This window comes from Elephas maximus, chromosome 4 (assembly GCF_024166365.1).
Source record: "Elephas maximus indicus isolate mEleMax1 chromosome 4, mEleMax1 primary haplotype, whole genome shotgun sequence".
Classification (NCBI taxonomy): Eukaryota; Metazoa; Chordata; class Mammalia; order Proboscidea; family Elephantidae; genus Elephas; species Elephas maximus.
This window is the reverse complement of record NC_064822.1, coordinates 126,150,353-126,164,692: the sequence shown is the minus strand read 5'-3', so window position 1 is coordinate 126,164,692 and position 14,340 is coordinate 126,150,353. Positions and strand designations below refer to the sequence as shown.

The 14,340-nt window shown below is 41.8% G+C and overlaps 1 protein-coding gene across 1 annotated transcript in view; it reads right to left on the bottom strand.

The window, feature by feature from the left end:
- The window catches only part of HMGA2 (high mobility group AT-hook 2), a 156,414-nt gene extending 147,162 nt beyond the window's left edge, over positions 1-9,252 (bottom strand). Inside the window, exons 1-2 of the mRNA XM_049883787.1 lie at positions 9,134-9,252; positions 6,396-6,482 (exon numbers count right to left, since the gene is read on the bottom strand). Coding sequence (XP_049739744.1) covers positions 6,396-6,482; positions 9,134-9,244 — 198 coding nt within the window. The 5' untranslated portion in view covers positions 9,245-9,252. The remainder of the gene's footprint in view (positions 1-6,395; positions 6,483-9,133) is intronic.
- Between the last annotated feature and the right edge of the window lie 5,088 nt (positions 9,253-14,340).

Here is a 14,340-nt window from a genome sequence, read left to right as displayed (position 1 = left end):
ACAACTGTGGAAGAGCCACCTCCTCAAAGTAGAACAAACCCACGGTCATCAAGTTGATTCGGACTCATAGCGACCCTACAGGACACAGGAGAACTGCCTCACAGGGTTTCTAAGGAGAGGCTGATGGATTATGAATCACTGATCTTTTGATTAGCCGCCAAACACTTAACCACTGCGCCACCAGGGCCCCCCTCAAAGTAGAGTCAACCTTAATGACATGGATGGAGTAGAGCTTTCAGGACCTTCATTTGCTGATGTGGCATGACTCAAAATGAGAAGAAACAGCTGTAAACATCCATTAATAATTGGAATGTGGAATGTATGAAGATCTATCCTGATGTACAATGCCATCAGTGATAGAATAATATCCATATACCTACAAGAAAGACCAGTTAATACAACTATTATTCAAATTTACGCACCGACCACTAAGGCCAAAGATGAAGAAATTGAAGATTTTTACCAACATCTGCAATCAAACATGCAACAAAGATGCACTGATAATTACTGGTGATAGAAATGTGAATGCTGGAAACAAAGAAGAAGGATCAGTAGTTGGAAAATATGGCCTCGGTGAAAGAAACGCCAGAGCTCGCATGATAGAATTTTGCAACACCGATGAATTATTCATTGGAAATATCTTTTTTCAACATAAATGGTGAGTATACATGTGGACTTGCCAGATGGGATTCAAATTGACTGCATCTGTCTAAAGAGAAAATGGAGAAGCTCAATATCACCAGTCAGAACAAGCCTCGGCCAACTGCAGAAAAGACCATGAATTGCTCATATGCAAGTCTGAGTTGAAGCTGAATAGATTTGATGCATTGAACATTAATGGCTGAAGACCAGATGAGTTGTGGGATGACATCAAGGACATCATAAATGAGGAAAGCAAAAGGTCATTAAAAAGATAGCAAAGAAAGAGAAGACCAAAGCGGATGTCAGAAGAGACTCTGAAACTTGCTCTTGAGCATAGAGTAGCTAAAGCAAATGGAAGAAATGATGAAATAAAAGAGCTGGACAGAAGATTTCAAAGGGTGGCTCGAGGAAAACAAAGTATTATAACGAAATGTGCAAAGAGCTGGAGATAGAAAATCAAAAGGGAAGAACACGCTGGGCATTTCTCAAGTTGATAGAACTGAAGAGAAAATTCAAGTCTCAAGATGCAATATTGAAGGATTCTCTAGGTAAAATATTGAAAGAAGATGGAAGGAATACACAGTCACCATACAAAAAAGAATTTGTCAACATTCGGCCATTCCAGGAGGTGGCATGTGATAAAGAATCGATGGTATTGAAAGAAGTCTTAAGCTGCACTGCCAAAAACCAAGGCTCCAGGAAGTGTTGGAATATCAATTGAGATATTTCAACAAAGGGATGCAACGCTGAAAGTATTTTCAAAAGAAATTTGGAAGACAGCTACCTGGGCACCTGACTGAAAGAGATCCGTATTTGTGCCCATTCCAAAGAAAAGTGACCCAACAGAACGCGGAAATTATCGAACAATATCATTAATATCACACACTAGTAAAATTTTGCTGAAGATAATTCAGAAACGGTTGCAGCAGCACATTGGCAGGGAACTGTGAGAAATCCAAGCCAGAATCAGAAGAGGACGTGCAACCAGGAATATCACTGCTAATGTCAGATGAATCTTGGCTGAAACTAGAGATTACAAGAAAGATGTTTTCCTGTGTTTTATTGACTATGCAAAGGCATTCGGCTGTATAGACCGTAACAAATTATGAACAACATTTAGGAGAATGGGAATTCCAGAACATTTAATTTTGTTCATGAGGAACCTGTACATAGACCAAGAGACAGGAGATTGAACAGAACAAGGGGATACTACGTGGTTTAAAATAAGAAAATGTGCAAGTCAGGGTTGTATCCTTTCACCATACTTATTGAACCTGTATGCTGAGCAAATAATCTAAGCTGGACTATATGAAGAATGCAGCATTAGGACTGGAGGAAGATTCATTAATAACCTGCAATATGCAGATAACACAACCTTGCTTGCTCAAAGTAAAGAGCACTTGAAACACTTACTGATGAAGATCAAAGACTACAGCCTTCAGTATGGATTACACCTCAACATAAAGAAAACAAAAATCCTTACAACTGGACCAATAAGCAACATCATGATAAACAGAGAAAAGACTGAAGTTGTCAAGGATTTCATTTTACTTGGACTCATAATCAATGCCCATGGAAGCACCAGTCAAGATATCAAACGATGTGTTGCACTGGGCAAATCTGATGCAAAAGACCTTTTTAAAGTGTTAAAAAGCAACGATGTGACCTTGAGGACTAAGGTTTGCCTGATCCAAGCCACGGTATTTTTTTTTTTAATCAATCACCTCATATGCATGGGAAAGCTGGGCAATGAATAAGGAAGACCAAAGAAGTGATACATTTAAATTATGGTATGGTGAATATTGAATCCATGGACTGCCAGAAGAACCAATCTGTCTTGAAAGAAGTACAGCCAGAATGTTCCTTAGAAGCAAGGACGGCAAGACCTTGTATCATTTACTGCAGACGTGTTATCAGGAAGGACCAGTCCCTAGAGAAGGGCATCATGCTGGTAAAGTAGAGGGTCAGTAAAAAGAGGAAGACCCTCAACGAGATGGACTGACACAGTGACTGCAACAACGGGCTCAAACAAGGATTGTGAAGTTCGTACAGGACCGGGCAGTTTCCTTCTCTTGTACATGGGGTTGCTATGAGTTGAAACCAACTCAAAGGCAACTAACAACAGCGACACATTAAAGTATACATACTTTTTTTTTTTGAGAAATTTTTTTTCAGCACTTCGCTCCCTGGGTCTGGCTATTATATTTAAAGTGAAAAGAAAGTTAAAGCAAATGCATGACATTATGAAGTAGAGGTTATCATGCCAGAGATCTTTTTTTTTTTTTTAATACGTAATTCCATTCTATGAAAACTTTATTCAACTTCAGGGGGGAAAAATGTTTTCCTTAAAGCACTTCAGTGAGAATTGGCTTGAGACTTAAAGTGAATTTGACTTGTGACCTTAAACACTAGAGAATTAGTGACAACCTCTCCAGTATTCTCTCATGATTAAAAAGCAACAACAAAATCCCTAAATTAAACATAAAGGAGATTCTATCTTTTTTCTCTCCAAACAAAGGAAATGTTGTGAAAATACAAAGTATTCCCATCTAGTACAAACGTGAGAGGAAACCAAAAAAGGAAATTACGAGAGAAGTGGTCAGAGGTATATCTCAAACTATAAAGAAAAACATAAACCTAAATAAAAGGGTAAGGACACACACACACACACACACACACACACACACGTTGTTTATTCAAGAAAACATGAACTTCTGATTACCTTTTTTTTTTTACTAAGGTAATAATATGAAACTGGTGCAGGGACAAATTTTGAGCGCTCAGATTAGTGTTCTTGGTAATGACTAGAATTAGCAAATAATGGTCACCCATGGGAATATATTTTAATAGAATATAAGTAGATTAAAGAATAAGTATCTTCTCTTCCAAAAGTCGCAAGCCTAACAAATTGTGTTTTCATAAATTTATTTGTTTGATATATCACACAAATCAATTTTCTATTGAAAGTGGCCTTAAATTAAAGTGACTGCTAATTTGGTAGTAGTCCAGTCAGTCTTGCAGCCTTCTGCATGCACTGTTAAGTTTCAGATTGCTAATTTTCTAACCAGCAGTTTTGTTTTCAAATGCCCCAAGGCCAGTTACTGAGTCCAAACACAAACTTTGCAAGTGAAAAACTCCAAGCAGGAAGAAATTTCAAACACACATCATCATCAAGATCCCAGTGTACATTGTATGTGCTTGAATTTTATGGTTTCTTTTCTCTTATACTTACCAGTTTTTATAATAAATTTTTCACTGTGATGAGGCTCAGTTTGCAGGAGAACATCCAACTGATTAATCACATAAGACTTCTCCTACCTACCATGGTCAGTCTAGCAAAGTTCTGTTCATCCTACGCATTATGAGCTATATCACTTTTTCTAAAATAGTTGCATTTAAAAATCTTAACAAATACACGTTTTGTTAGAATACAAATACATGTTTGGTAAACAAATATATGTTTGAGAACTATGCTCACGTTGGGTAGTAGCAAACTCAGTAAATACAGATTTGAGGGAAAAATACCTTAAGTTTACACATGTCGTGAACAATTCATCAATATCATTCATTATTTTGCAAAGTATTATCTTTTCCAAATGAAAAGTAATTTATGAAACTGAAGGAAAATAATGGCCATATGATGGACAAATTTGTTTGTTCACTTTTATTTAGAGATGGACCTTTCTAACAGAATTGTATGAAATAATCATGCCTGGAAGCATTGTAAAATTAAAAGATTTGAGGGAAGGTCTTCTATAGGTAAAAGAAAATCTATTTCCATTTTGGAAATTGTAACAATGTACTCACACACATGAAACATTATCAGGGAGATGAGTAACCTAGTAGGGTGTAGGGCCATTTGTAAATGCCTGTCACCGAAGTAACTAAAAACAAATCAAACCTTCCTGAGGAATAGATCAAAGTTTTTGCCATTGTGCTTAAGGTGGTAAATTAGGCACGGGTCCCAGCTTTTCTTTCGTCAATAAAGATTTTGTTAGTAAATGGTGAACTTTCCAAGATGAGAAGGTGATAGGAGCTCCTTTTTTCCCACTCATTCAAAAACGTAACCCAATGAAATCTGGAAGATAATTTGTTTTCCATTTTTTTATATTACATGTTAAATTATTTATTTATGATGAGATCTAAAGATGTCCCCTGGGAGATACTATAACAAGGCACTTTTCAGAGTAATTACATCATAGCTTAAATGTTTGTTAGCTACCTACCAAGATATTCCTTTGCCATCTCATTAGAGTAAAATTAAGTTAGGTAAATCCCACACTTATGTAACACAGACAAACTCCTTTGTAAAGTTAGTCCCTTATAGTTAATTTAATAGAGCAGGTAAAATGTAAGAAATAGAAGGCATTCATATTAGGAATACCAAGTTATATACTGTCACTTTTAAACACAAGGTAACTTAGAGGTACTTTAAAGTTTCTTGACTAAATGTGATTCGCAATAAATCTACATTCTAAGAATCATTAAAATTTAAATAAACTGAAACTCTTCTTGAACTCTGTTCAAACTATTAAAATAAAAGAGACAAGAACTTGCAGTTACCCCCCAAATAAGTTTATCTGCATCCTAGTTGCTATGGCAATTTATAACACTGAAAAGTATTAATGTAAGATGGTTAGTGCCCACAGTTCCATAGAAAGCCACACAAAACATTAATTCCAATTAGATCAGGAGATAGTCCTTTTCAATGAATACTGTATATACTGTACTTAAATCTATTGAAAGATATACCAAAATTCCTTCTAATTTTTGAACCTTTGTTTTCAACTACTAGTCAAATCTACAAGTAGAATACAGAATCTTGATTCCTGATTTATTTTTACAGCTAAAAAAATGGCTAACTTTTATATTCATCTTCTCTTCTCTATACGTGCATTGGCCCTAAGATACTTCCTCTATGTTAGTTCAAATAACACCAGTATGAATTATTTTAAGCGGCAACTTAAATTTTATTAAGAAAGACATCGAATGGCGGCAACTTAAATTTTATTGAGAAAGACATTGAATGTTACACTTAACTGGGTTCTATCCTGCCCAACACTACACATTAAACAAGTCAATTATTTGTTAAAAACTTCTCATTGTCCAATTTAGAGCACTTCTCTATCTTTTGGTGAAAGGCTTTTTGAGAGATTTTTAAATATCAGATTACAGGTTTATTATAAAACAAACAGTATGCTTTATCATCACATTTAAAGCTGAAATATTCATGAAATTTTTTCCAGCATCCCAGAATTGTATTTACATCTAACTATCATCTATTTGGCAAATAACTTAACTGTAATAGGGAAATTTGGTTTGCAGTAGTCATGTAAATAAGCACAACGTAAATTAATCTTTATTATTTTTCAGAGGCAAATGCAAAAACTTCCGCCACCAGGCAAAATCTTTCATTTTGAATCCTTTTTAACTATTTCACAACTGGTATAAATCTTAATTGTGTCATCCTTTTCTACCCCTTCTTCCACTCCCACCCCCTCCCCCATTTTAAGTTTCCTATTATTTGGTAATGGTTTCTTTCCTCCTTTGTTTAAAAACAACACTGAGTATCTTCCTGGGCTTTTAATGCTAAGCATCTGTTTAGAAAAATGGTTAACTCCTGTTTAATGTAGGTAATGAGTCGGGTTCAGAAACCGGGACAAATTCTTAATCGTGGATCTATAATAGGGAAATGATAGGAGGCTCCTATGGTAGTTGATAATGTTAGCAGAGCATAATTTGAAAAATCTCACCTTTTGAGCTGCTTTAGAAGGACTCTTGTTTTTGCTGCCTTTAGGTCTTCCCCTGGGTCTCTTAGGAGAGGGCTCACCAGTTGGCTCCTAATTGTAAGAGGAAAGAAAAGAAAACGCTGTTGTGGCAAAACGTACGAAAGAAATTGACCCTGACTTTCCAGCTATATTTTCTGCATGTACTGCTCCATAGAGCTGTTGGACCACATTCAGTTCAAGCATAAATGGTTGATGATGATGATGATGACGATACAGGGCTTACAGAAATGGGGAAAAAGCTATACTATTAATCCAAGAGTTCACAGAAGAAATTCGACTTTGCATATGAAAACCAAATTCTGTTTCAACCCCAAAAAGGTAACAAAGGCCTATCCGTTTGCATGTTCTACCAAGAAAGTCATGCATTTTTAAGGTGTAAAGTTTGCATGATTATGCACTTGAAAACTCAGAAATAATAAGCATTTTACACAAATACCACTATCCATTGTACTAACATTTTAAACAACAGAAATATGACGCTAACATCATAAATATTTCAACAATCTTCCATACTGAAAAACTGATTTTTAAATATCTCTGTGTACCTGCATTCTAGGTTGATTACAACTCAGTCGACACATTCAGAGAAATATTGGAGCAATTATCCAAGTTCTTCAGCTCAAAATAACTCCATTTCACCTAAAATCTCCAAATAATTATGGTAAATCTGTGGTGGGAGGTTTTGCTTGAATTATCTAGATAATTGCTTCAACCACTTCCTTTTGGAGATACAAGCATGGTCTCCAGTTTAAATTTAAATATCTTTTGATAAAAATAAACATTTTCTCCAAAACTTTCCTTTGCAAATCTCTTATGGGGGTGGACGGGAGAAAACTAAAGGGGAAAATGGTGAGGAGGAATGAAGTGTATGGGAAGGAGAGACTAAATCAATAGGCTTAGCAAACCTTTAAATGGCTCCTATGCCAGGCAGTAAATACTCAAGTGGTTAAGAGAATGTGATGATTAATATACCAGGTTCTAAATATTTATCCAGCGAATTGTCAATTCACATTTCATTCAGATTCGGTGACTAAATGAGACTAATTAACTTGAAACGTCTGAAAGTCTTCAATGAAAATTCACATCCCATTTAGAGAATCTGGGAAAGGTTCCCTGAGAGCTTCTGTGGGACCACTAGCGCCAGTGGGCACATCCGGAGCAAACACAACGGAGACACATTTTTCTTTCTTTGTTAACTGTGCCTTAACTCAAAGGTAAAACCTCCAATCACCTCCAGACCCCACTGCATTTTCTTTTTAATTTTTTTTTTGGGGGGGGAGCAATTAGTAGAGTTTGAGAGAGCTGGGTGGCGGGTGGGAAACAAGAGGGGGAGGGCAGAAACTTCCTGGGAGGTGTAAAACAGAATCCTAACGCGATATTAAGTGTCGCTTGGCAGAGCGGGAAAACTCAGGGGCCTCTACATTGGCTTGTTTCCTTTGATGATTTCAAAAAGGTACAACCCTCTCAGTTTTTCTAAAACGCACTGGCAAACAAACATTGTTCAATTTCCCCACTTAGCTCTCGGGCTGCTTTCAGGCTCTTCAGGATTATTTTCTAATCGGTCTATTTGCCGTGAGGGAAGCAATTTAAGGCGAAGGAACGAAGGAGAAGTTTTAAAGCCCGCGGAAGCGGAGTTTAAATGTTCTCAGTAGACACCTCCCGCTCCAACCCTTGTCCGCTGATGCTTGGAAATTGAAGCAAACAAAACCCCCGCCCTGGGCGCTGCCCGCAGCTCCGCGAACGCCGGCTGCACGCTTAATTGGTTGCATCCGCAGACAAAACCCTCCACCCCGCGGGGTCTCGGGCGCACCTCGATCGTCCCCTCCCAATCCCAGCCACTCGCACTGGAGAAGCACATTTAATGTCTGTAGCTCCGAGGCGCGGAATCCAGGGGCGAATAGGGGACAGAGCGCCTGGCTAGGAAATGACCCTAGCTACTGTGCACCCTATTGGACACCCCTTCTAACGCGCTCTTGGCCGAGTGAATTAACCCCACCGCTCGGGGACCGGGTCCCCTGCAGTCCCTTCCCGGGGCCACCTCGGCAGCGGCTGTTCTGTGGATCGGCCACCGCGCCACATTTAAAGAGCCCTCAGAGGACCTGGCGGCCCGGTCCCCACGCGTTCTTTGTCGGGAAGGCGCGAGTCTTGGGCCACCCGGGAGTTTGGGGAGGCCGCCAAGGGGGCGGCTGCGGCGCGCCTGGCCCCGGCCCGCAAGAAGCGCAGAGAGGCTGGAGAAAGAGCCTCCGGCCCCAGGACTCAAGCCCCTCGAGTCCAGATCCGCCTGCGTGCCCCTCTACCCGGCACCTCCTTCCTCCTTTGCAATTTCAAAAGCGGCTCGGAAAGCGCGGGCAAGCCCTGGTTTGCTGGATCCTAGCCGCTTCCAGTTCCCTGGAGACACCGCGCCACTCAGGGCCGGGCACAATAGCGAAAGTCAGAGGAAGCGCTTCGCTGAATCCCACCTCCCCGCCAAGCCGCCGGCCGGGACTCCCACCTCCCGGCCCGCAGAGGCGCGGGCGCCCGCGGCTCCGCTGCACATTCGCGCCCGGGACTCCGCCGTCCCCTCCCCCCGCCCAGGCCGGCCGGCAGCGTGTGGCGGCGGCTAGGCTCCCGCGCTCGGGTAGCCGCGCGTCTACAGGCCGGCGCCAGTCCCTCACAGGGGGAGCGGAGGTGTGCAGGTGCCCCCACCCCGCCCGCGTACTGACTTGCTGCTGCTTCCTGGGTCGGCCGCGTCCTCTCTTCTGAGGCGCCGGGGCGGCAGGTTGTCCCTGGGCTGAAGTGGACGGCTGCCCGGCGCCTTCACCTCGTGCGCTCATCCTGCCTCCCGCCGCCGCCGCCGCCGCTACCGCCGCTGCAACCGCTTCGCCTCAGCGGCCCCAAATCTGCCCAGCACCTTTCGGAAGATTGGGTGATAGAGGCTGGAGGATGAGGCAGGGTGAGGCAAGAGCTGGCGTGCGGCGAGGGCTGCTGCTGCTTATGCTGCCGCTGCTGCCACCATCAACACCGGACGTCCAGCGGCTGCCAAAAAGAGAGAAGAGGGGAGGAGGAGGAGAGAAGAAGGCGCTGCTGGTGGCGGTGGCGGTGGCGGCGGCAGCGGTGGGTGGGTGCCGGAGGTAGAGGTGGTGGAGGAGGTGGAGGTTGCGAACGAGGAGGAAAGCGAAGGAAAATGAAAACAGGGTTAGGAGTTGGGAGAGACTCCTCTCTGCTTTTGGGATCAGAAGTCGCGGGCACCGGGAGCACTTCGGAAGCGGATTGGAAAGGGAAGAGACTTGGAGTGAATAGTGTCCCTAGAAACGTTAGGCGGGGAAAGAATTCCTCCTCCTTTCCGCCCCCCCACCCCCCCGCCCCGCTTCACGCTCCCAAAGCAAGAAAGAGAGAGAGAGAGAGAAAATAGCGCCGTAGGCAGTCGGAAAGCAAAGGGAGGATGGAGAGATTCCGTCAGGATCGGGTCGGGGGCTGAGCGCAGGCAGGGGACGGAGCAGTGGGTGGCACTGCGCCTCCTCGGGTGGCGGGAGCAGGCGGCGGCGGCACCGGAGAGTCGGAGGGGGACGGGCTGTTAGCTCCTGCGTCCTGCACTAAGCGCGCGCTGCCCGGGCTGGAAGTTTTCTAAGTTCCTGCCCTAGGATTCAAGTGGGATGAGTGTGTGTGTGTGTGTGCGCGCGCGCGCGCGCGTGTGTGTGTGTGTTTGGGGAGGGGGCGGAGGGGAGTGCCCACTTCTAATCGTGGGCGGATAAAGGGGAGGGGGCTGCGCAGGAGGAAAAGTATGAGGAGGAGGGAGGCCGGGCGAACCGCCGAGCCAAGGCGCCTGGCCGCCGGCCAGAGGCAGTGTTCGAAATACAACTGCCTCGGCGGCGGCGGCGCCCCTGTGCCACCCGAAGCCCCGCTCACGTGCTCCCGCCCCGCTGCGGGGTTAAAGGGACAGGCCGGGGATCCCGGGCCCGCTCGCCGCCGGTCTCGCCCCGCCCGCCGCCGGAGGTTGCTCCTGGGCGGTTGCGCTAGGAAGACGCAAGAACATGACTGTCCCGGAGCTGCGTTTCGTGACTCGGCCTTTACCTGCGCGTAGACGATGCGGATCCAACACTTTACAGGAAACGTCTAGTTGCATGGGCGGCAGTGTTCTACTTTCTCAGTGAATGGGAAGGGAGTGTAGAGGCATGGAAGCGGGACCCTAGCAGCCCTCCCCCACCTCGGAATGCCCTTATCACAGAGTGCGCGGGCGAGTGCGCGCGCGCACGCACACACACACACATGCACGCTGATGCACACGTGCAAACACATGTACATTTATATGCACACAGATACACATGCAGATTCGCGCGCACAGATGCATGAATGCATACAGACAGGCAAACACACGCGCACTTATATTCACACATGCATACGTGCGAGCAATGGGCACACAGTACGCGGAACGCGCCAGCTTCTTCATTAAGTTTTTTTCCCCCGGGACAGACCAGAGGCGACACGAAATCTACCCCCAGGCTGGCTCTAAGCGCCCAGATTCCGACGCTCCCAGGATAAATGCATAGCCACACGCCGGGACCTCCAAACTTCCTAACACAATTGCGCCCACTGCCCAATTCCCCCCTCAATTTACCTCGATTTAACCTTCTCTCTAAAAACTCCGTTTCTGCCAAGTCCTAGTTTTATAGCTTGGGCAGTTTCTGAGTTATGTGAACACCATAATGGCCACAGTCCGTTTAAAAAGGTGGAGTATATTTAAAATGTATTTCTTTTCATCCTTGAATAACACAAAACCCTGAAAAAATTAGGTTCAGATTTTCACACATCACACCCAAAATTATTTTGGATTAATTCCAAAATAAAAGCTTTCACCCGAGGAAGTTTCCCCCTCACCCCCCAAAGTTACAGACCACCGTGGAATAAAAACTCCTACTTTGCAGCCCTAAGCAGAGGGTTTAGGCACCGCCAGGTTCCGCTGTGCATTGAAGGAGGCGCGTGTAAATGTCGGCTTCTGCGCGGCAGAGCTGATTGGTCCGCGTTGCCATTTTAAATCCATTTCCAGCTGCCCTTTGCAGAGCTGGGACACTTCCCTGCACGTTGAGTACCGTGCAAGAACCCGGGGTTTCTCCTGGGTCTGGGAACTCTTAACTATGATGGAGAGGAAAAGCCCCCATCCCACTGGATGGAGCCCAGCAGCTGACTGGGGAGGGAAAGGTCTTATAAGAACCAAAGGTTTTCTGCCAAGGTTTGGCTGAAAGATGGTGTCTTCGTCAAAGGGATTGGAATTTCATGTACTAACGATTGCAGTAACATTCCTAACTGCCAAGTTTACACACTTTTTATGTGATCAACATATTCGCACTGTGATGTGCACATTTTACATACATATACAAAATAGGCTTCTGGTTTTGTTTTTGTTCGCTGTTTTTGTGAGAAGTCGAGATTGTAATTCTGAGGGTGAATGTAGGCGAGAATTTCAGCCAGCCAGGTTTATACTTGGTACTTCGTTATATCTTTTTTTTTTTCTTTTTTCATGTACACAGAGACCGCAAGAAGTTGATTCCAAAATTTTATTTTGTATTAAATCCTTGAATCTAAGAGAAGCATAGAAAAATTGGGGGGCAGAAGATGTTTAACCTTTTCTTTTTTATTTATTTTTTCAGGCCACAGCCACTTTCTTATCGGACAATTTGAATTTATAACAAGAATACGAAACATCATTAAGCTTTGTCTACATCAGTTTTATATATTTTCGTAGTTTGAAAGCTATATCTGCTTTTTTTCAAGTTTCTGTGTATTTTCAGTAGGGGAGATATTAAAACTTGTTTTCATCTTTGAAATTACTTCATACTTCCACATTCCAAAATGATGCCCTTAGACATTCTTTTCATAAAGAATAAATGGTAAGGTTTTATTTTTAAAGAAATGGAAATTTTTACCTTTCATTTGAGGGTTTGTTCCCTCCCCCCTCCCCCCAGTTTAAGTTTCCCAACTTCCTCTTCTGTGTCTCACCATATTTTACCAACCTTTCCAGGCTAAGCTCTTATTTCTAGTTTGAAAACTTTCCAGATGGTTTCAGTCTGTATTAAACTGCTTCTTCTCTTCTTCTGCACCTATTATCAAATTGAACAATTAGTACCTTGGTTGTCTGTGACACGTGATTTAGATGAGTGTTTAGATCAAATCAGATCATTAGTAAAATTAATTTAGTGGATCCAGAACATCGCCTTAAAAAAAAATAGGAAAGACTAGAAAATATCATATGTAAAAGTTTTGTTTCAATTGTGTAGTATATGAGTGTGAAAATTATATTAAGATGCATTTTTTTCACCTTTTAACATCTTGGAAATCGAGACGTGTCTTAGAGTGTGTCTTGAGATGTGTCTTAGCATTACTAGGCAGAAACTTTTTACTTTAGTGTACATAAAATAATGGCACACCTTGGATCAGTGAAGTGTAGTAGATAGGTAGATTTCTAATTTTTTTTTTTTTACTATAGGTTACGATAAAACATGTTTAAATGCCTCTAACTTAGACAGCCAGGAGACCTGAGTTCCTTTGCAATTCTACTAAACCAGCTCTGTGACCTTTAGTAAACTATTTCCCCTCCCTGTATCTCAGTTTTCTTGTCTCTAAAATAAAAGATCGGTAAATCACTGAAGGTTCTTCCCATTCTAACAGAGCGTAAAACATATGTAATACCTTGTTGTCCAATTGTGTCATGTTTATACATAAATTTTGTGTATATTCCCTAGAGACAGTATTTCTAACATTTCTTTTTTGCACCAGTTGTGTCTAGGTAGTGCACAGTTCAGAATAAATTTTTGGTACTTACTTGTTAATGTATTGCTATGACAGAGGTAGGTACTTTTTATAAATTTGCTCTTTTACGAAATATACCCCATAGAATGAGAAAAGCATTACACATTGAAACATCTTTGAAATTCTTTTGACTAAAAGAAAATGCATCTGTAATGAAGAGATTGAGATGCTCATATTTATACTTTTATCACATTATGTTTACACTTAAATACACAATAAATTTAAAAATAATCTAAGAATTTTCACAAAATATAACTGACTGAATTAATCATGAGTGCATTTCATATGGAATTAAACAGAGATTAATTATAACAAGATATTTTAACAGTGAATCTGTAATGGGTCACAAAAAACTGTGATTTTATTGAACCCACAATGTGTGTGTGTGTATAATTATGCATATAGAAACTCAGTGTAATACAAAGTAAGCACATATCCTTGCCTTTAGGAGCTTGCAGTCTAACTTGGTTGAAAATATTTCATTTGTTTTAATGGGAGTTCATTGTGCACTGCTCAAACTCACCATTTTAGAAATTGGGTCTTTTATTAAAATATGCTTAGTATTTAATGAAATGTAGGATAGATGATTGCTAAGATTTTCCCTACAGTGTCACAAAGAAGAATATATGCTGCTAAATTAACGTTTTTTCTTTTCTTTCTTTTATTTTATTTCATTTCTTTTTAGATAGCCTTCCTAGACTCATAGTCAGAGGATCACCACACACAGTGCATTTGTTCACCAATTTACATTTATTCAACAAATACATATTGAGTTTGCAGCAATCTCACCTACCATTCTCACAGGACTCAGGAATATAATTCATCCCACACTGGAGACAATCTGTTTTAAAATGACTAGGCACTCTAAAACCTGTAGACATAATGTTAAGTCTTCAATTTACCTTTAGAAATGTTCATTCTATATTCTCCAGTCCATATTTCATTCAATGAATGTTTATTGATCACCTAATATGTGCTAAGACTCACAGAACATTCTTTTTGACAAAAGCCATAAAAGCAGAACAGACATGGAATAATTCCATTTCTATCTCTCATCTATTGACATACTGTCAGCCCCAAATGATCTTGTTCTACATATACTTTCAAGCAGTTTTGTATAGCAGAA